Source organism: Phalangium opilio, unplaced genomic scaffold (genome assembly GCF_054372755.1).
Source record: "Phalangium opilio isolate 3A_F unplaced genomic scaffold, DU_Popi_V2 ptg001170l_1, whole genome shotgun sequence".
NCBI lineage: Eukaryota > Metazoa > Arthropoda > Arachnida > Opiliones > Phalangiidae > Phalangium > Phalangium opilio.
Window position 1 is genome coordinate 1,980,620 of NW_028324255.1, and position 20,894 is coordinate 2,001,513.

Here is a 20,894-nt window from a genome sequence, read left to right on the forward strand (position 1 = left end):
ATAAGATTTCCGTTACGTTTTTCAGAATCTCTTCTCTCATAGTTTCAACGTCTCTTGTTTTTTCATGTAGCTCTAAGTCTATGTGGACTTTAATTTTCTTCAAATAATCCCAACTAGATTGGTTAAAGGAAATGCCCCCGTACAAAATGTTGTATTTTTCTCGACATCCTCTCGTGTATTTCAAATATATGACCTTTCCGTTTTACGAAGCATTCTAGCTTTAAATTGGTAGTAGTTAGATGTAGCCAGACGGAAAACCTCGGCGAATTTCCTTTGAAGAAAGCGTCGATTTTGTGTGAAAACTCCCAAATATTAGACCAAACGTGTTTCTTTAATGATATTTGTACACGAGTGTCAGTACGTCTAAAATATACCTTGGGGGTCGTGACATTGCCAACCCAAACTTCTACTTTCTCCGAAATATTGTGAACTTGGTTCATTTTAAAGCGGTTAATAAATGACGATTTCGACTTTGAGTTCCTACATAATATAGTTTTTCCTCAAAGTTTAGGTGATCTCCAAAAAAAAAGTAATACGAATGACGTCATATCTAATTCAACCAATCAATGCGGCTATATTATAACTGTTCGACGAATGACGTCATATTTGCCTTAAGTTTCACTCTAATGATACAAACGTTTTTTCTTATTGTTATATTGAGACTATTTGTTACAAACTTCTATTGATAAAGTTAGATTATTTTTTGAGGGTCGACGGCGTAAGCATTTTCTAATGGCATAGAACGAAAGCGATATTTACAAAGTCACGTCCTGTTCTTATGGAATATTACAAGATAGCTATATAAAATATAAATTGAAAGCCCTTTGTTTGTATTAAGAAGTGCTAAGCTTATTGGCTGACTTAACCATCTGGGTAGAAGGTTTAAAAAACTAACCAATTACAAATTGTGTACTAGAACGTTTATAGCACGTGATTTTACTGTTACAAGCACTTCTTGGAATCGGGAGATTCTTAGAAATCAGTTAAAGACGGTCATTTAGAGGTCTTACAAGTTAGCTAAAATTTCAATGGAAAAATGGTCAAAATTTTTAAAAATGGCTTTTTGTGTTCAACTTGGTTTAAAGTTTTTGATGAAAATGATTTTAAGTATGAGGGCAAAACATAATTTGTGCGGATATAATGGTTTCAAGCGTGTAATTTTCGCGTAAAAACCACGTTTCTATTTGTGATCATCAACTTAAATAAGTAATACATATATTCACATTGAAAGGTAACATTTTTCGCTATATTTAAATTAGTTTTGGGGTGCCTAGTTTTTGAAATGTGCACTTTAATAAATTTCAAGAAAAATATTCTATAAGTGAACTTTCGTTATGAGTTATAAACGTGACAGGGTGTTAGCCACTAAAATAAGATCAATATACATGACAAAAATGGGTAATGAACGAAAAAAATAAACGAATTCCTCCTCCTCCTCTTCAGTGAAATTACCAATGCGTATAGCGCTTCATCTATTTAGTTGTCTCAAACGGCAGAAAATCCAACCTTTTTCTTATGAAACAAAAGTCATACCATCCTGTTAACTAGAAATGGTAGCTGTAAAACCCTTTTGCTAGGAATGCGAGATGTAAAACCCTTTTCTCTAGAAATGAAAACCATGTAGCTGACTGAGAATTTAAGTTAATTATATTACAATTTACAATACATATTATTCAATTCCGTGAAAAAAATTTAATGTAAAAAAGATACACGAGCCACTTTAGTATGCGTTACCTCTTCTTGGTCTCTAAATGTAAAAGATCTACGATTGCTAATAGTATGCCAGCCGGTATTATGCGAACAAAATTCCTCCCTATACATATTAAATAAAAATTTTTATATTCAATTACTACAGAAACTTTTCTGAACGTCCAAAATTACTTCTACCATCATGTCGTCTCGATGCACTACTGTATGAGTTTTTACCGCTAGATATTTCGTATTTGGTTCGTCCATATCGCTAAAAACGACAAAACAGTCTCTGCAAACTCTACGATGGCATTTCCATTCACCTTTTCTCCATGGTTTTAAAAAATAGTCATATTCTATGTGGTGGTACCCATCCAATAAAAAGAAAGGGATGGTAACTCTATTCCTTTGCGTAGCTTGAAATTGAGCAAAAGTCAATCGATTATCCACATCGAATTCCATTTCTGATTCTGTGATCCAAAGCCAATTTGGGATTTCTTCGGGATATAGATCTTCTTCGCCCAGGTTCCCTCGCTCACCAATAGCCGCTTTCCAAAATACCCGTTCAGATACTCCCCAAAGTTGGCGTGGAACTCATTTCTTAATATCATAAAAGTATTGCTCCGTATTAGCTAAAACGAATTCCATTGTCACTACTAAAGCTCTAACGGCAATGGATCTCAAAGACATGGCTGAACGAGAGCCCATATTGATTGTAAATATATGAAGAGATGTTTAAAAGTTAATAACTGAATGCCGTGTGTGCCCTTAATTTTTAAAAATTTCCCCTTAAATACCTACTGTTAATTAGATAACAATATTTGCCAAAAGTAACATTAGGTCGATTGAAAGGTTACTTACCGATAACTGGAATCGAACCAGGATCTTTCGAATTCCATATTTAGCAGCCAATACGCTACCAATCGACCTAATGTTACATGTGATCTTTCCGTGTGAAACTATAGGTCTATTTTTCCAATAACTACTATCTATACAATGTATGACGGAGGTGATATTAGATTTTTTGGCAAAGGTAGTTTAAGTATAGTAAAGCATATATAAGGCTCATTAGACTTCAAAGTTAATTGTTGCGTTGAGTCATAATTCCAAGAAAAATCCTTCTATGCCAGAACTTCGAATTAACTAAGGCTTGAGTTCCAAGAAATTTTAATTTTATTTAAAGGTATGGTTGTTAAGTTTTATTTCTCTATTCGTTTAAGTATGTCGCGCCAATTTTCCCCTGCTTTCACGTGCAAAAGCGGTAGGCATGATAAACTACATAAATTACCTTTTACACTCCCTTTAAGAAGTCTGAACAATATAAATAAAGCAGCCACCGCCTCGCAAACTACAAAATATCCTCATTGCTTTCGCTTAATCTCTCTGCTAAAATTAATAATATAAATAAAGCAGCCACCGCCTCGCAAACTACAAAATATCCTCATTGCTTTCGCTTAATCTCTCTGCTAAAATTAATAATTTCTTCAAAATGGTAAGTAATATATATATAAATATATATTTTTGGTACTTTTTCTTACTACCCCATAGTTTTATGTTATCTAGGCTCAAAGCAGCAATCCTTGGGAGACTCTTCAACTACAGTTTAGTCAATCCGAACAAATAGGAGTTAAACTATTCAAGTTTAATAATAAATTATACGTAGACATAAGAAAGTACGCTCTACCCAGAATACCCTTTAAATCGGGGGTATGCATACCTATTGAAATAGTAGACGAATTAATTAAGGTCTTGAAGTTAGCATCTCTGAATAAGTTACCGCAAAATTCCTGCTTGCCTGGTATGGTGCAAATCGAAAAAATAAAAGAAAAGGGTTGTCTGATAACGAAATACAGGGGCCAACCGCGCGAGAAGCAACTGGATATGAAGGCCATTGATATACCGGAAGTCTTGGAACTAATATCGTCCATTTTAAAGAAGGTTACATTGAAGCAGTAAAATGTCTGATGATGAACCACTAGACCTTTCTATTTTTAGAGCAGAAAACTTTTATGAATTAGTTAAAGTAAATGTAGCCAGATCTTAGAAATTTAACTGTTCATCCTACGAATACAAAATTGTCTTTAAAAACCTTGATAAAATATGCGTGACGGAACTATTTGAAAAATTTAAACTCTTATTTCAATCAATAATTGAGACTATTATCAACGCGGGTAGAGACTACAACAGAGTCAGGTTTTGTGTTAGAAGTGATCGGCTGGAAAATGCCATAAATTAAAGATTTATGGCGTTGAACGAACTGACAGTTCATAGGCTTTTTGCTGCTATAAGCCAAGTTAGTCAATCAAATCGTAATTTCATTTTAGACGGTGATATTAGAATTGATGCAATTTTCTAAAAACTGATATTCCAATATCGGGTAGAAAATCAGTAAGAAATAGATCGATGTTATCACTAGAACATTACATGAAAAACGGAAGGACTTTTTTACCAATTTTAAACGATGACGATCTTTGCGTAGCTCGAAGCATAGTGTGCGGAAAAATGGTTGCGGACTTAACCTATTTAAAACAACAAAAACAAGATAGATCTGGTTTCGACTATAACCGATACCGTAGAATACAGGCACCTGACAGGCCACTACAGAGGGAAGAGGCCCTAAAACTTCACCATGAAGCTAACTTACCGGTAGGACCCGTTAGTATAGAACAGATTTCGGCTTTTCAAAAAATCTTAGAACCTGAATACCAAATTATAGTGTTTAGCGCTGAAAACTATTTTAAGAAAATTTATGAAGATGAAATTTACGCTGATAAAAAAATTTTCCTTCTGCTTGTAGATACACATATGCATGTTATTTAAAGTTTAGCAGCCATGTTTGGATGTAAATCTTATTGTAACAAATGCTTAGTAACATTTAGTAATGTATTTAGGGCCTCAAATCATAAATGTTATAATGAACCCACAAAATGTTGCCGATGTTACTCTGAGACATTCCACGAGAGCCCATCCTTCGACGTCGTGAAATGTCCAGATTGTAACAGGTATTTTAAAGGTCCCGAATGCTTCCAAATACATAGAACTAATAAAATTTGTGAAAAAGTAAAAAGATGCAAAATTTGCTGCGAGGAAATAGAAAAAAATCACAAATGTAGTAAAGTATGCCCAAAATGCAAAATTGAACACCCGCCTAGGCTTTGTTATGTCCAACCCCTTACTAAAAAGCATAAGGTAACAACTTAATGTTATTTCGATACCGAATGTATAGTAGATAATTCCCTTCATACTCCAATACTTCTAGTTTCTGCTATGCAAATAGAGGAAAATGTTTACGATAATAACATTTTTAGAGGACTAGATTGCGTAGACAAATTTATGCAATACCTAATTGAAGTAGATGAAAAAATTGTTTCTACTAGAGACAACAAAAGACGTAGAGTAACCAAACCTAGGTTTGAAAATGTTACTATTGTTGCTCATAACATGAGAGCCTATGACGGGTTTTTCATTTTACAATGGTTAATCCATAATTATGGAAAAATAGAAATTATATTCGATGGAGCAAAACTGCTAGCAATGTTTGTTAAAAACCAAAATTTAAAATTTATATGTAGTTTTTCCTTTCTGGCTATACCATTAAGGGCTTTTTCGGAGACATTTCAGTTGGGTTCAACCTGCAAGCTGTTTTTCCCATATATCTTTTTAATCAAAAGCAATTTAGATTATTGTGGAAAAATTCCCGATAAATCTTATTTTCAGCCAGAGTTTATGAAAAAAGATGATAACATTGCTCTTGAAAAGTGGTATAGTGAAAAGTCAAAACAACCCGTTTATAATGCCATGTTAGAGTTACAAGAATATTGCGTGGCTGATGTCCAAGTCCTTCAGAAGGGTGTAGACTGTTTTCGTAACCATTTCAAAACAGTAACGGGTTTAGACCCAATGAATTGCGGTGCGATAACCATAGCTGGAGCTTGTACTTCGGTGTATCTTCACACATACTTACAGAAGAATACCCTTGGTGTCGTTCCAAACCCTGGATTCCGTGGTTCAGGTAACCAGAGCAAGAAAGCCATAAAATGGATGGCATGGGTAAATAAGGAAAGAAAGGTCGAGATTCAAACTGTAATGTCAGCATCAGGAGAAAAGAAAATAGGACCATATGCAGTTGATGGTTATTGTAGAGACCCGGAAATAATTGTAGAATTCATGGGCTGTTTATATCACGCGTGTAAAAAGTGTTACAAAGGAAGTGAGTGGAATAGCGTAGTTAAGGAAACCAATAAAGTTATTTACGAAAAAGGACTTGATAGAATACAATACATTAAAGAGCTTCATCCTAGGGCTGAGATCATTACTATGTGGGAATGTGATTACGATAAACTGATGGCTGAAAATTCAGATTTTAGGGAATTTTGTAATTCAGTCGAAGTATGTGACCCTATCTTATCAAGATCAGCGCTTTATGGAGGACGATGCGAACCCCTAAAGTTATACTTTAAAGCAGATCCAAGTAAAAATGAACGTATTTTTTATTTTGACATTATGTCTTTATACCCTAGTCAAAATAAATATGGTATTCACCCGAAGCATTTCCCTGAGGTGATTCAATTCAATTTTGATTATCGGAAAGACGCTTATTTTGGAATCATGTCGGCGACATTGTTTCCCCCATATGGTCTGTACATTCCTGTATTACCCTAGAGACATAATGGGCGATTGTATTTTCCTTTATGTAAATCTTGTGTAATCGAAGAAAATACTGAACTTTGTAGTCATAGCGATGGTGAAAGGTCAAATTCGGGCGTGTGGTGTACCCCAGAAATTTATAAAGCTATGGAAATGGGTTACAAACTTTTAAAAATATCAGAAATGCATCATTATAAAGAAACTTTCAAATATGAAAAAGGTGTAAGCGACGGACTTTTCGGTGGTTACGTAAATAAATTTTTAAAGATTAAGCAGGCCAACTCGGGGTTCCCCTCCTCAGTTAAAACCTTCGAAGAAAAAAGGGAATATTTAGATTCAATTTATGAGACTGAAGGAATCAAAATCGAAATGGATGAGGTAACTAAAAACCCTGCTATGAGAGCAATCTCAAAAATTTGTTTGAACTCACTATGGGGAAAATTTGGATTAAATACTAACAAACCAAAGTCTATCATAATAGACGATTATAAAGATCTAATTGGCATTTTAGTAGACGACACAAAACAACTTATAGATTTAAGGCCCCTAAACGAAGAGCTATGTTTGTTAACGTATAGTTTTAAGGACGAGTTTCAACCCACATATTATAAGGGGAACCCATATGTTGCCAGCTTTGTTTCATGTTATGGTAGATTAACTCTTTATGAAACACTTGCAAAGTTGAATGAGCGTGTACTTTATATGGATACTGATAGCGTAATCTTTGTTGCAAAAGAGGGGGACTACATACCCCCACCGGTATTAACTTGGGGTGATGGGTAAACGAACTGGGAGAGGAATCAATTTTAGAATTTGTTTGCAATGCTCCAAAAAGTTACGCCCTGAAAACTACAGACAACAAAACTATCGTGAAAGTAAAGGGCATAAGTCTTCAAAATCGAACAAATGAAAATATGGTAAAATTTGACTCCATATTTGAAAGTATTCATAATCAGTCAAAAAGAATTAAAGTAGCCGTTCCTTTTAATGTACGTTGAGATAAATATACGGCAACAATAATAAATAAAAAATGGAAAAGACATTTGGATATACATTTAAGAAGAGCGTAGTTAAGGGTTTTAATACATTTGCATATGGTTACTTAACAGAGATAACTCAGGATGAGTAGATCTAAAAAGAATGTACATTTTTCACCAAATGTAACTGTGTTTGAAATACCTATCGAAGATAGACGTAATTACGCCCTTTACAATGCGCTAAGGTTTAAAGATCGTATTAGAAAGGTGGAAAAATGTTACTCAAAATATATGCAATTCGAACTAAGCAATAAAATATTCAAATGTTGAATTTTTTGTGTCATTTTAATTACATTTATTAACCATGGCGTGTCGAATAAAATTTGTAGCGCCCTTCCAGATGTTATGCGCAGGCTCTAGCATGTGTGGTAAATCATCGTGGGTTTTTAATTTATTAAGATATAGAACATGCATTATTGGTCCAAAACCAGATCGGATAGTTTATTGCTGTTCAATTTACCAAAATAAATTTGATGATTTGAAAAGGGAAATCCCTGAAATAGAATTTATGGAAGGGTTACCTCCGAATAACGATGAATTTTGAAATAGAAATCAAATTAACCTCCAGGTGTTGGATGATTTAGCTTAAGAATGTGGTAACAGTAAAGAAATAGCTGATATGTTTATTAAGGGGAGTCACCACTATAATACCAGCAGAATTTTAATTACACAGAGCTTATTTAGTACAAAAAAAGAGTTCAGATTGATTAGCCTAAATTGCGTTTATATTTTAATATTCAAATGTCCCAGAGATTCATCGCCAATACAATTTTTAAGTAGGCAAGTATTTCCTAGAAAAAGTCAGTTTCTAGTGAAGGCCTACGCCATTGCTACTGAAAAGCCGCACTCGTACATTTTGATTGACTGTCATCAAGCCACGGATGAATGTCTACGCGTTAGAACAAATGTCCTCCCTCCAGACGGAAATATGTACGTATTTATGGACGAATAAGAAAGAGTGACGGCGCATTTTTAATCTATTTAATACAATGATGCTGCCGGTCTCACTTCGTAAGAAATACCCCTACCTAACTTTGCTTAAACGAAGCAATATAATTCAAAGAAAACACATTCTAAAAAACAGTACCAAAGATCAATTAAAGACGCTTTGTAATATTTGTTTTAACATTACACACGGAGGGATACCTTTGACCTCCAAACTATAAAATCATTTAAAACGTCACAGGAGAGTTATAAGGCTAATGGCTCAAAAGTCTTTGCCATTAAGTAAGAAGCGTCAGTTGATGATTAATCAATCAGGCGGAGCCTTTTGGCCAATGTTACTGGCTAGTATTATCCCTAGTGCTATCTCAGCTATAAAAAGTTTAACATGAAGAAAATGGATTTGGTGCCTGCCAATACCATTTTCGATCCGGTGGATAAAGAATTATCTGAGCTAGATCAAGAAATGCATAACAGTCTTCGAAAGTCCGGGTCTACAGAAACTAAACTTAGAGAATACTTGGAAACCATGCAAAAATATTTAAATATGAAGAAACTAGTACAACCCATTACTGTAAAAACTGTATCGACACCTCCTACAACTTATCCAGCGCTACCTTCTACCCCGGTGGTTTCTACTTCTACCGCTACTTTACCCATTACTCCGAGCCTAACAGGAATACACGCAACTACCCCCATTATGCCTACCGCTTCTGCCCAGGGTTCTACCATTTTTCAAGCACCACCTAGCGGGTCCACCTTGACATGGCAGCCATTTACGGCTACGGCTGTAGCGGCTAAGTCTCCAACACCCAAAAGAAAAAAAACTCTACGTAAAAACAGCGTGGCTCAATCATTAGATGAATATAAAAAATTTCAAGAACTATATTCGCCTCTTCATTCTAAACGTAAAACCAGAAAAGATAAAAAACTGTTGTACCCACTACACTATGGAAAGAAAAATTTAAATAAACGTTTTTTATTGATTGCAATATTTATTTTGATGTTTCAACAAATGATTACATAAAAACAATAGAACCAAAGCTTCATTATACATTAAATCATTTGGTTTATATAAATCTTGAATAATAACGTTTAGATTATAACCGTAACAGGCATTAACTAGATAAAAATACAATGAAAACCACATGTTAAAGATAATGGATATTGAACAGGTACAGGGTTTATAAACCATTCTTTAGCGTAGACATAAAGATCGCTAAGATTATAATAAGAGGGATCATTTCCATAAGAATCAAAAAAGTTCCCTACATTATTATTTACATATATAGTTAACCAATGAAGTCCTGGACTCATGAAGGTTCCGTATTTAGACAAAAGCAATATTTAGCTTGCTTTGGCGGTAATGGTTTTTGATCGAAAGCAAATACACCGAGGAAAAAAGGTCTTGTTACAGGTTCACACGTTAAAATTTCGATTATTTCCACCGTATTCATTATCCCAATGGGTTATAAATCACGGTACGATCTTTAGAAATAATAATTTCAGATTCGAACTCGGCGTTCACTATTACAGTTACGTTATGGACTAGCGGAGATTTGAACTTCATAGATATTCTTAGGCTTCCCTGTTTGTTTCTTGACAAATGTTCAGCGCCCGCTTGTTCTTCCGGTGTAAGATCGAACGCGTACAGAGCGTTAACCTCTTTAAATTCTTCGAAGGTAATACAGTTTCCTTTATTACTTTTGAACAAATCCAAGGCCGTATAGTTTGAGAGGTACCCTCTGGAATACTCGTTAACGGCATAGTGGGGTGTAAACGGAGGATTGGGATATGTTTGATTTCCAATTGTTAGTGCCAAGTAGCTTAAATTAAAATGATTGAATTCAAAGCTATTCAAATCTAGGGCTCCATTAAAGGCTGTTGTTCTAACTAAGCCGATAACTACGCGTGATGGTTGTCTTTTCATAAAGACATTTTCTCGTATAATGTCAGTGGAACCGCTACTGATGGAAAAGTATTTTAACACTGTTCTGTTAATTAGATAAATTACATTGTGCTTTTCGTGTACCATCGCCTGAGCTAACATAATCTCATTATTTATTTTAATCTTTTTTATAATTTTTTTAAATTTAGGATTAAGTGCTGCTGTAGACATAATTGCAAATTCATTAACTGACTTTATGAAGCGAAACCGTAAATCAATATTATTAATGAGAAATCGACTCATTCGACATACATCCAAATGTAAATCACCCAACATATCAATGCGTTTCGATAGGGCAGCCCGATCTCTTCGTTTCAGCATTCCATTCTTGTCGTTGTTTGACGCGGGTAAAAGCATTTTACTAGCGTCCACAGGGTCATCTTTGTAATACAATTTTGAAGAAAGATAGGACTTTTTGGCACTTGTACCATAGTTTAAATGTGTTTCAAAAAATGCCAAATATGGGTAGGCATTCGTTGGTGTATTAACTTGCGTAAAAAACTGAACCTGTGGTGATGAATTAATAATCCTAATAGGAGCCGATTATTACTGGAAAATAATGAGCGGCAACATCGAACGACTTAACGAAAATTTGGTTGCAATCGAAAGCGAATTAGGGTGGCTGGTCCACGGTCCTTCGTCGGTCCTAGGTATGCAAGTTGTCTCTCAATCATCAACAGTACTAGTTTCGAAGATCATAGCAAACGAAGATGACATCTCAAAAATTCTACGAGCACACTGGGAGTTAGAATCCATTGGAATCACAGAGACTGGAGTTCAGCCAACAATCCTTGACGAAGAAACAGTGGGTAAACTGGAAAAGGGGATCAGATTCGTCAATGGAAGATACGAGGCTCCTTTATTGTGGAAGGATCACCATGAAGAGCTCTCAAGTAATTATGTCGGCGCGAAAAGGAGACTCCTCAGCCTAACCAGAAGATTTAAAAGGGATCCGTTACTCTTGTTGAAGTACCAAACCATCATTGACGACTATTTTCAGAAGGGAATGATTGAACTAGTCCGCCCTGAAACTCCTCCATTAAATAACACAAGGCTATTCTATTTACCTCATCAACCAGTGATCAAAGAAGAGCGTTCAATGACAAAGGTTCGAATCGTGTTCGATGGCTCCTCACATGAGCCTGGAAGCCCATCCTTGAATGATTGCCTTTTATCTGGACCAAATGTGAACCCAGATTTATTGGACGTCCTGACAAGATTCCGAATTTACAAGGTAGCCTTCATAGCTGACGTCGAACAAGCGTTTCTTCAAGTTTCGCTTAAAAAGGAAGACCAAGATTCGGTCCGGTTTTTGTGGTCACGTAATCCGCTTGCATCGGAGAAGGGCATCCAGATAGAAACCTACCGATTTACAAGAATCCCCTTCGGTACGACTTCAAGTCCATTTCTCTTGGCTGGAGTTAGCAGATTTCATTTGCGCAAGTACAAGGGGCAATACGAAGATACCTGCCAAAAAATAAATGAAGACTTGTATGTGGACGACTTTATCTCAGGCGCACATAATGACGATGACGCTATTAGACATTCCAAAGAAGCGAAGACTATCTTTAAGGACGCTAGTATGTCTTTACGGAAATGGCATACCAACTCTGGAAAACTTGAGGAAAACTGGAAAGGACAAGGCTGGCAAGAAATCACCACGGAAAAGGTTACCTTTTCGTCGCCTTGCACTCTGAAGGTGTTGGGGCTATCGTGGGATAAATCCCAGGACATATTCATATTCAACGTGGAAGGAATTATAAACTACTTCGGAATACTAAACGATGCGTTTTTAGTGCTGCAGCAAGAGTATTTGACCCGCTTGGTCTCATAACGCCATTCACAATTACCGTCAAGATACTGTTTCAAGCAATATGGGAGAAAGAATGTTCATGGGATGAACCACTGCCAGAGGATCTAACACAATCATGGAAGTCCTGGTGTAGAGAATTGCCCAAGTTAAACGAATTGAAGATTCCAAGACATTACTTACCACCCGAAACAAACTATCGTGAAGCCTCTTTACAACTTCACTGTTTCACCGACGCTAGTCAGCGAGCTTACGGTGCCTGTCTTTACCTTCGATGCACTTCCAATGATGGGCACTCTTATGTCAGTCTTGTGGGCTCCAAGTCAAGAGTTGCACCCCTCAAAGCTCTCACTATACCGAGATTGGAACTGATGGGCGCTCTAATTGGATCGACACTAATGAACCGTTGAAGATTAATTTCAAGGACAAAGAACCGGATCTATATTTTTGAAGTGATTCTGCAATAACAATTCACTGGATCAAGGGAGAATCAAGTCGTTGGAAGCAGTTTGTCTCCAACAGAGTCAACGAAATACTAAGGTTTAGTGAAAAGCACTCTTGAAATCATTGCCCTGGGAGCGAAAATCCTGCAGATTGTCTAAGCCGAGGACAGAATGCCGAAGAATTTAGGAAGAATCAACTCTGGTGGAGCGGACCCCGTTGGCTTAGTTTGACTGAAGATCACTGGCCTAAGAACCAACTACCAGTAGACGAGAAAGAAGTCATCCAGGAACTGCGAGCGAACCACTTAACCATTTCTCAACATGTTTGCAACGTCGAGAATATTGAACCTATTCTAAATCTCAACGATTCAAGTTCTTTGAGAAAAATAATAAGAGTGACAGCATGGATTTTTCGATATCTCAAGAACCTCAGAAAGCTCAAGGAACATAGAAGTTTGGACGTTTTGACCACGGAAGAACTTAAGCGAGCCGAAAATTATTGGATCCAACAGACTCAACGTGAAATCTTTCCAGAAGTCATAAGATCTTTGAAGCTCAAGGAACCCTTGTCAAAAAACTCGACGTTAATCAAGTACAATCCATTCCTGGACGAAGAAGGAATAATTCGAATTGGTGGTCGATATCAGCACTCTGAACTGTCATTTCATGAGAAACATCCCATTATCTTGCCGGCAGGACATCGATTCTCCGAACTACAAATTGACTTGGCCCATGAGAAAGTTATGCATTCAGGAATAACGTCAACCTTAACTCAAGTCAGAGAGAGATTCTGGATTTTAAAGAGTAGACAACAAATCAAGAATCGTATCAATAAGTGTCTTATTTGTAAAAGATTACGAGTAAAACCTGTCATCGAGGACACAGCTCCACTGCCATCGGACAGAGTTAATCAGGCGAAACCCTTCGAAGTGACGGGTCTCGACTTCGCGGGACCAATCTATACTAAAGATCAGAATGAAAGAAGAAAATCCTATATAGCCCTCTTCACTTGTGGTGTAACACGGGCACTTCACTTGGAGTTGGTTTCGGATATGTCGGCCAAGTCATTTCTTCAATCATTTCGACGATTTATCTCCAGACGTGGCCTAGTCAAGGTTGTTTATAGTGACAACGCAAAATCCTTTCAAAGAGCGGATCGGGAATTGAAATTACTTTGGAAGAGAATTTCTGTTGACGAAGTGAAGGAATTCTTTGGTCATCAGGGAGTCGTGTGGAAGTATATCGTAGAGCGAGCCCCCTGGTGGGACGGGTTTTATGAACGATTAGTCCGCTCTATCAAGTCCTGCCTTAAAAGAATACTTGGTCAGGCCTTCCTCGACTTTGAAGAAATTACCACTGTATTGGCGGAAGTGGAAGCAGTATTGAATTCCCGCCCAATAACATATGTTAACGATGAATCTAATGAGGAACCTTTAACCCCGGCGCACTTCCTCATTGGACGACGGGTATTGTCATTACCACCAGCCACTCAAGAAAATATCAATTTTTCCGGTACGAAAGATGAACTAAGGCGTAGATGGAAGTTTCAAGAAAAAGTAATTACACAGTTCTGGACCAGATGGCGTAATGAATATATTCTCGAACTGAGATCTGCTCATGAGATATCCAGAAGAACTTCATCACACTATATTCAACCAGGTGAGCTGGCGTTACTCCGAGACGACAATGTGCCTCGTCACATATGGAAGTTAGTTCGAGTAGAGGAAGTCTTCAGAGGTCGAGATGGAAAAATCCGTTCATGCTCCATTCGCCTGCCATCTAAAGTCATACTTAAAAGACCAGTCAATTTGATCTGTCCGCTCGAAATTTAGAAGATGGACTCAGGATTTCGCCATCGGCGGGGAGTGTAAAAAATGGACGTTCAAAATTATTATCTGTAGGCAAAAAATAGGTCATACTGTAAAAAAACTATCTATGTAAATTTGATAACCGAGTTGTAATCTTAGACTGAAAAGATAAGAACGGCTGTTGTTTTAATTTGAGTTTCATAACTGACGCGTTGTAAATTTTAGCTCTTGTAAATAGAATGAAATAAACTATCGTAGTTAATTTTAAATTCGTTGTGTGGTTTTTTCAAAATATTATGTACCCTATTCCTTTTATTTAGAATTGATTTCACTATAACAATACAACTGTATTCATACGCTGTAAGTTATCACCATAAGTTTATGATACTCTCTATAAGTATGGGTCTATAGAATATATGCCAAAAGCATTAATCACCTACTTAGATGGTAAGAATTTAACAATAGAATTTTTCCTGGAATTGAATAGTACGAAACTAGCGCCGCGCGCGGAGTTAAAATGGGGGAAGGAACTCGCGGCGCGCGCGGGGAACCCCGGAGTCTCAGGGGGGAAGGAACTCGCGGCGCGCGCGGGGAACCCCGGAGTCTCAGGGGGGAAGGAACTCGCGGCGCGCGCGGGGAACCCCGGAGTCTCAGGGGGGAAGGAACTCGCGGCGCGCGCGGGGAACCCCGGAGTCTCAGGGGGGAAGGAACTCGCGCGCGGGGAACTCGAGAAGATTCACCGCGGCGGCGGCGAACAGTTCAAACCATTGAAATATGCTAATTTTAGTTCCCACGCTCCTAATTTATACCTCTACCGTGGTGCCAAGTGGGGCCCTATAATACTATGAGGAACGTCTTCCAACCCTCATTATCCCGAAGTACTCCAGCGAAATTACGGAATGGATAGGATTTTGGAGTCAGTTTGAATCAATGCCTTAAACCAATGCCAACTGGAAACCCTTCAGTCAAGGCTGGCTAGATTTCCAGTAAATTACCACAGAATTCGGGGACGTCGCCTTAGCCAATAAAGTAGAATCAAAGGTAACGAACTTTAATTACTTAAATTCTTACTTAATCGGTGACGCGAGACAAACAATAGGCGGAATGAAAGCGTCCGACGCGAACTATGATGAAGCTGGTAGACTTTTAACTCAGCGCTTCGGTCGACCCGACCTTGTCGTTCACAGTCACAGTAAAATGTTAATGACAGTTAAGCCTGTTAATGATTCTAGTAATATAATGGCAAGCGTAACCTTTTTGATACCATAAAATTTAATGTAAGGTGCTTGATTGCATTAGGGGTGAAAGCCGCCGACAGCGGCACTTTCATTTGTCCCGTGTTAGTAGTACCTCCCGACATTAGGTTATCGTATAGTAAAACCACAACAAAGACGCCGAATGGGATCTAACCGCCCTTATGAACTTTCTACAACTAGAAGTAGAAGAGAGGGAAACTTGTTCGGTGCTTACTGCTCAAAACGTTCGTGAAAACCCAAACTCCATGCCTGATCAGGTGAAGGCTGCGAGATTTGAAAAGAAAAATAAACCAAATCATTCAACGGCAAGCGCGCTGCAACTATGGTAAGAAGAGAAGCTAGAAGTCCCTTCTGTATTTTTTGCGACAACACTAATCACCATAGCGTTGACTGTCAAAATTGGTCAATAGAACACAAACGACGAGTTGTTTATGAATCGGGGCGGTGTTACATTTGTTTACGAAAAAATCACGACGTATCCGAATGCCGCGCAAAAACTAGAAAGTGTAGAATTTGCAATAAAGGCCATAACGCCGTGGTTTGCGAAAATAATCAAGCCAATAAAACGCGTCAAGATTCGGCTTCCTCCAGTCAAAGAGAGGAAGTAACCGAAACCATAACAACAGCGGCTACGCCCGTAACTTCATACAAATCAGTACGTCTCCAAACTGCGAAAATCGTAGCTAGGAACCCAAATCAACTGGAGAATGCAATGCCAGTAAAGTGCTTGCTGGACCACGCCGCCCAAGCCAGCTTCGTAAAAACTGACGTAGCTAGAAGGTTAAACCTCCCCATCGTAGGCCAAATTCCTATCGAAATCGCGGAATTTGGAATTGAAAACCCCCGCCAAGAAAGAAGAAACCTGGTAAAAATAGTCCTCGAAAGCAGGTTGGACAGCCAGGAAAGAAGGGAAATAACCGCTATAGAGGTTCCCTATCTTTGCAATGTCAGCACATTAGTAAAAAGTTCCAGTATTGAACATTACGCCCGAGAAAATAGGCTTCAGCTGGCAGACCAACCCGACGAAAACCGCGCAGGAAGCGGCGATGTAGGAGTAATCATAGGAGGCGACGTGTATTTCGACTTCATTAAAGAAGCCAGCGGCATTAATAGAATTAGCCGACAACTGGTATTCACCGAAACAATTTTCGGAAGGACCCTTCAAAGTCAAGACAACTGCGGAGTCACTACCAATATTATAAGCGTCAGAGTGATGAAAATAGGCGTACAAGAAGCCGAGACCGCAAAAATTCTCCAGTCCTTCTGGGACTTGGAAGCCATTGGCATCGAACACCCTCTCGACGAGAAGGTCGTAGAAAGATTTCGGGAAGATATAGCGTATCGCGAAAACCGATACGAAGTAAAATTTCCATGGAAAGAGGAAAAACACACCCTTCCCGACAACAAGGCCGTAGCTATTAAACGCATGAAGAGCCTAATCAAAAGATTTAAAGTGGATCCCATCTTGTACCAAGGCTACAAGGAAGTAATAGAGAACCAACTTAGCAAGGGTATAGTGGAAATCGCACCGCAACAAGAGGTCGCTATCCTAGGTACATATTACCACCCTCATCAACCAGTAGTTAGGAAATCCAGTACGACAACTAAGTTAAGAGTCGTAATGGACGGATCTTCCCACGCACGAGGCGCCTCCTCGTTGAATGATAGTTTAGACCGTGGTTCAAATTTAAAACCGGACCTGATGCTTCTGCTGCTTCGATTTCGCAAACATAAAATAGCCGTAACCTCCGATGTAGAAAAGGCGTTTCTCCAAGTAGAGGTGGCCCCCGAAGAGCGAGATTCAGTCAGGTTTCTCTGGATCTACGAAACAAATGGGAAAATAGACGAAAATAAATTCGTCACCCTACGTATGAACCGATTTCCATTTGGAGTAACCTGTAGCCCGTTCCTCTTGACGGCGACAATAAAGATACACGTGGAAAAATACGTAGAAAAAGAACTGGAAGCAGCTCAAGGAAGATATCTATGTGGATGACTTCACTACAGGCGCCAACAGTGTCGAAAAAGCGTTCCACCTGTCAAAAAGGTCCGCAGAAATAATGAGTGAAGCCAGCATGACCTTAAGAAAATGGCAAACGAATTCTGCTGAACTTCGCGCACTATGGGTCTATAAAATTAACGAACCCAGTGAAGCTATAAAGTTTCACGGAGAAGCCGAGTCCAGCTGTCAAGGCATACTGGGTCTCAAATGGAATCCAAACCATAACCACTTTTCGTTTGATCTAAGCCAATTAATTAAAATACTACAAGATGTAAATCTTGAGCGCGGTTGCTCGTATATTCGACCCTATTGGCATTTTAGGACCGTACGTCATACGCGCCAAATTCTTATTTCAAGAACTCTGGACCCTAAAGAAAACTTGGGACGAACCCCTTCCTGAAAAAATAGGAAAAGAATTTCAGATTTGGTGCAACGAAATGACGCAAATTCGAAATATAAGCCTACAGAGGTGTTACTTCATGGAGGAAGGCGAAACCATTAAAAGCCTCCAGTTACACTGTTTTTGCGATGCATCTGCCAAAGCCTATGCCACAGTAATTTACATAAGATATGTAACCAGCCAAAACAACGTAGGAGTATCTCTGGTCACATCAAAGACGCGAGTAGCCCCCCTCAAAGTTTTAAGCATTCCAAAATTGGAATTAATGGGCTGCTTGCTCCGCGCAAGACTAATTAACAAAGTAAAAGACGAATTTCAAGACGAAACTAAAAATATTAAAATCTTCCTTTGGACGGACTCCACGGTAGCCCTGTATTGGGTACGAGGAACTGAAAAGTCATGGAAGCCATTCGTTCAAAACCGTACAAACGAAATACAAGAGCTCTCCAACGCCCGAAACTGGTATCATTGTCCAGGCGCGAGCAACCCAGCGGACATCCCAGCAAAAGGCGCTTCAGCTAATGATCTTGCAAAATTTGTGTGATACGAAATTGTTTGTGATAAAAATGCGTTCAGTCCTTAATTACGTTTCCTTATTTTATTACTCTAATATTCGCTTTATATACAAGAGGGTGTCCTTATAAAAATGATGTGTTTTGAAAAATTGGAAACACATTACTTTAGGGAGGGCTTAAGCCCTCCCAAATTCGAGACCCTGGCGACGCCACTGCTGTGGAGGAACTTAACTCTAACTGGCAAAACCTTTAAAAATGCTCTTAAGCCAAGAAATGCAACCACTTTTGTCCAACTTTTTTGCTGATAAAGGAACTCAAATCCTGCGTTTCTTTGCAAAACGAAAAAGAGAGTGTTCAAAGTATCATTACTGGGCTAAAAGAAGATACTCAGAAGGACAAAAAACAAGCTTTAATTGCGGCGGTATTATCCTTATCATGGATCAATTCAAAGAGGACCCTAATGAAATATTTCCTGTTTTTGAAGTATTAGGAATATTGTTTCGATCAAAATAAGTTATACCTCTCACCCCATTTTTCTTTCTTTAAGGTGGAACGCATTTGAGTGATATAGAAAAGAAACTCCCAGCTCATCCACGTCTAGTGATTATAAGTAAAGAGTTTTTAATTATTCTTGTTTCAAAGTAAAATTAATTTAGTTTCATTTTGTTTACGTGAAAGTCTAGGAAAGGCAACATAATATTTTTGGTCCGTTGGCAAAAAATCGTGAATGATCTCATTCCGCCGTGTGACCTGACAACAGCAATTTTAATGTTTTTTGCTTTTGCGGTCTAAAGACTACAAAAGCGATGTTCCGTCCCGTTGCAAATGTTATGGCGGCTAAGCCCAAGACCAACCAAAAAAGACTAGTATTATGCATGTGGCTTTGATACATCTGTCACATAAGCCGAACAATAGCACGGTGTTTGAAACAGAATTGAAGATTATCTAGCAAATAAACAACGGTATACTGAAAAATCGTCTGCTAGATTTGTCTCACAGAAAATAAGGCAGCCCGACACCGGTGGGAGAACGGGGGATGAATTTAGGGGCAAAAGGTGGTCTCCCCTTTTATGAAAACTATGTATAAAATTCTCGTGGCAGGCTCCATATTGTCACGCGCCACGATTTTCACATCGAGCGCAAATTTTATCAACGTGCCACGAGAATTTTGTTAAGAAAAAGACGGGGCGTTACGCAATTGTTCGGAGGTCCTAATTTAAAACTGACCTTAAAGTCTGAACCTAATATGAATTTTAAAATCATTTGGAGGTATTTCCTGAATGTTCCACTATGCAGACTGGTCTTATAGAAGTAGAATCGATAAAAAATCACATGATTTTCCACTTCACCTTCCCTTTAAGAGGGAATTGAACTAGGGGAAAAATGGCGTCCGCCGAAACTTAGTTAATTATTAAGGCCCGCAGGGCCAGAAGGCCAAATGGTACGGGTTTGGAAGCGAGGGAAAATGGCGTCCGTCAAAGCTTCAGGAGTTTATTATAAATTAAACAAATTGAACATTATAAATTTCTACATTTCTGTTAAAATATTCGTTATGGTTTTAAGGTTCTTAAAAATGTCTTCTAGACGAAAGACTAAGCGACCCAGATTTATTTCTGCTTGTCAACGGTCAAGAATGATTCAAAACCAAAACTTTTCCACGTGACACAGACTTATGCCAAAATTATGTTGTGCGCTTTGATAATAATGAAATTAATGATAAGGACTGTCTTGAGGACAATGTTTCGGAAAATATCGTTCTTAATGATGTTGTTGAGGTAGAATTAATTGCATCAAACCATCAAAACATAAGTGATGTGGCGCAGAATAATCCCATGAATATTGAAATTGATTGTGGAGAACAATTAAGCACTGGCCAAATTTTTTTGTTCAAGTTCAGCAAAATGGACAGCAGAAAATAGAGTTAGTAAATTATCTATAAACAAGTTTTTATCATTGCTTATGACTCAAGACTGTCATAAAGATTTGCCTAATGACCATCGTTCCTTATTAGGTACTCTTAGACATTTAAATGTAGAAAGTATTTCTCCTGGAGGGTATTTCCATTTCGGGCTTGAATCTGGGGTTATTCACTCAATTAAGAAAAATGCTTTAATCCTTGACAGTGTAAAAATATTAGCAAATATTGATGGATAACCAATCACAAATAGCTCGAATAGTCAGTTTTGGTCTATATTAGGCATGGTGAACTCTATTAAAAATGCTAAGCCTTTTTTAATTGCTATATACCAAGGAGGTTCTAAGCCACATGATAGCAATTCATTTCTATCTCGTTTTGAAGAAGAAGTTAAGTTGCTTTACGAAAAAGGTATTAGAGATGGGAATATTTATTTTCCTTTTAAAATCTCGGGGTTTATTTGTGACCGAGGGGCTTCTAAC

At 38.0% G+C, this 20,894-nt stretch overlaps 3 protein-coding genes across 3 annotated transcripts; all 3 read left to right on the forward strand.

Annotated features, from left to right (window-relative positions):
- Positions 1-10,724: 10,724 nt before the first annotated feature.
- LOC149584059 (uncharacterized) lies at positions 10,725-14,348 on the forward strand. Its single transcript, XM_089863315.1, has 5 exons — positions 10,725-10,728; positions 10,800-11,976; positions 12,060-12,375; positions 12,558-12,618; positions 12,667-14,348. The coding sequence occupies exons 1-5, from the start codon at positions 10,725-10,727 to the stop codon at positions 14,346-14,348; spliced, it is 3,240 nt and encodes a 1,079-aa protein (XP_089719441.1).
- Positions 14,349-15,168: 820 nt separating this feature from the next.
- Positions 15,169-17,576, forward strand: LOC149584060 (uncharacterized). Its single transcript, XM_089863316.1, has 5 exons — positions 15,169-15,202; positions 15,424-15,555; positions 15,624-15,698; positions 15,761-15,905; positions 15,965-17,576. Exons 1-5 carry the CDS (start codon positions 15,169-15,171, stop codon positions 17,574-17,576), a joined length of 1,998 nt encoding a protein of 665 aa, XP_089719442.1.
- A 64-nt stretch (positions 17,577-17,640) lies between these two features.
- Positions 17,641-18,526, forward strand: LOC149584061 (uncharacterized). Its single transcript, XM_089863317.1, has 2 exons — positions 17,641-17,728; positions 17,904-18,526. The coding sequence occupies exons 1-2, from the start codon at positions 17,641-17,643 to the stop codon at positions 18,524-18,526; spliced, it is 711 nt and encodes a 236-aa protein (XP_089719443.1).
- The last annotated feature ends 2,368 nt before the right edge of the window (positions 18,527-20,894 follow it).

Bases quoted from the DNA above. Each gene is read 5' to 3' on its own strand.
- LOC149584061 (XM_089863317.1), top strand. From the start codon at position 17,641: ATGAGTGAAGCCAGCATGACCTTAAGAAAATGGCAAACGAATTCTGCT. The intron at 17,729-17,903 runs GTGAAGCTATAA...TTGGCATTTTAG, and splicing joins CTATAAAATTAACGAACCCA to GACCGTACGTCATACGCGCC.
- LOC149584059 (XM_089863315.1), top strand. The intron at 12,376-12,557 runs GTCAGTCTTGTG...CACTGGATCAAG, and splicing joins CCAATGATGGGCACTCTTAT to GGAGAATCAAGTCGTTGGAA. The intron at 12,619-12,666 runs GTGAAAAGCACT...AAAATCCTGCAG, and splicing joins CAACGAAATACTAAGGTTTA to ATTGTCTAAGCCGAGGACAG.
- LOC149584060 (XM_089863316.1), top strand. From the start codon at position 15,169: ATGAGGAACGTCTTCCAACCCTCATTATCCCGAA. The intron at 15,203-15,423 runs GTACTCCAGCGA...GACAAACAATAG, and splicing joins CCAACCCTCATTATCCCGAA to GCGGAATGAAAGCGTCCGAC. The intron at 15,906-15,964 runs GTAAGAAGAGAA...TAATCACCATAG, and splicing joins GCAAGCGCGCTGCAACTATG to CGTTGACTGTCAAAATTGGT.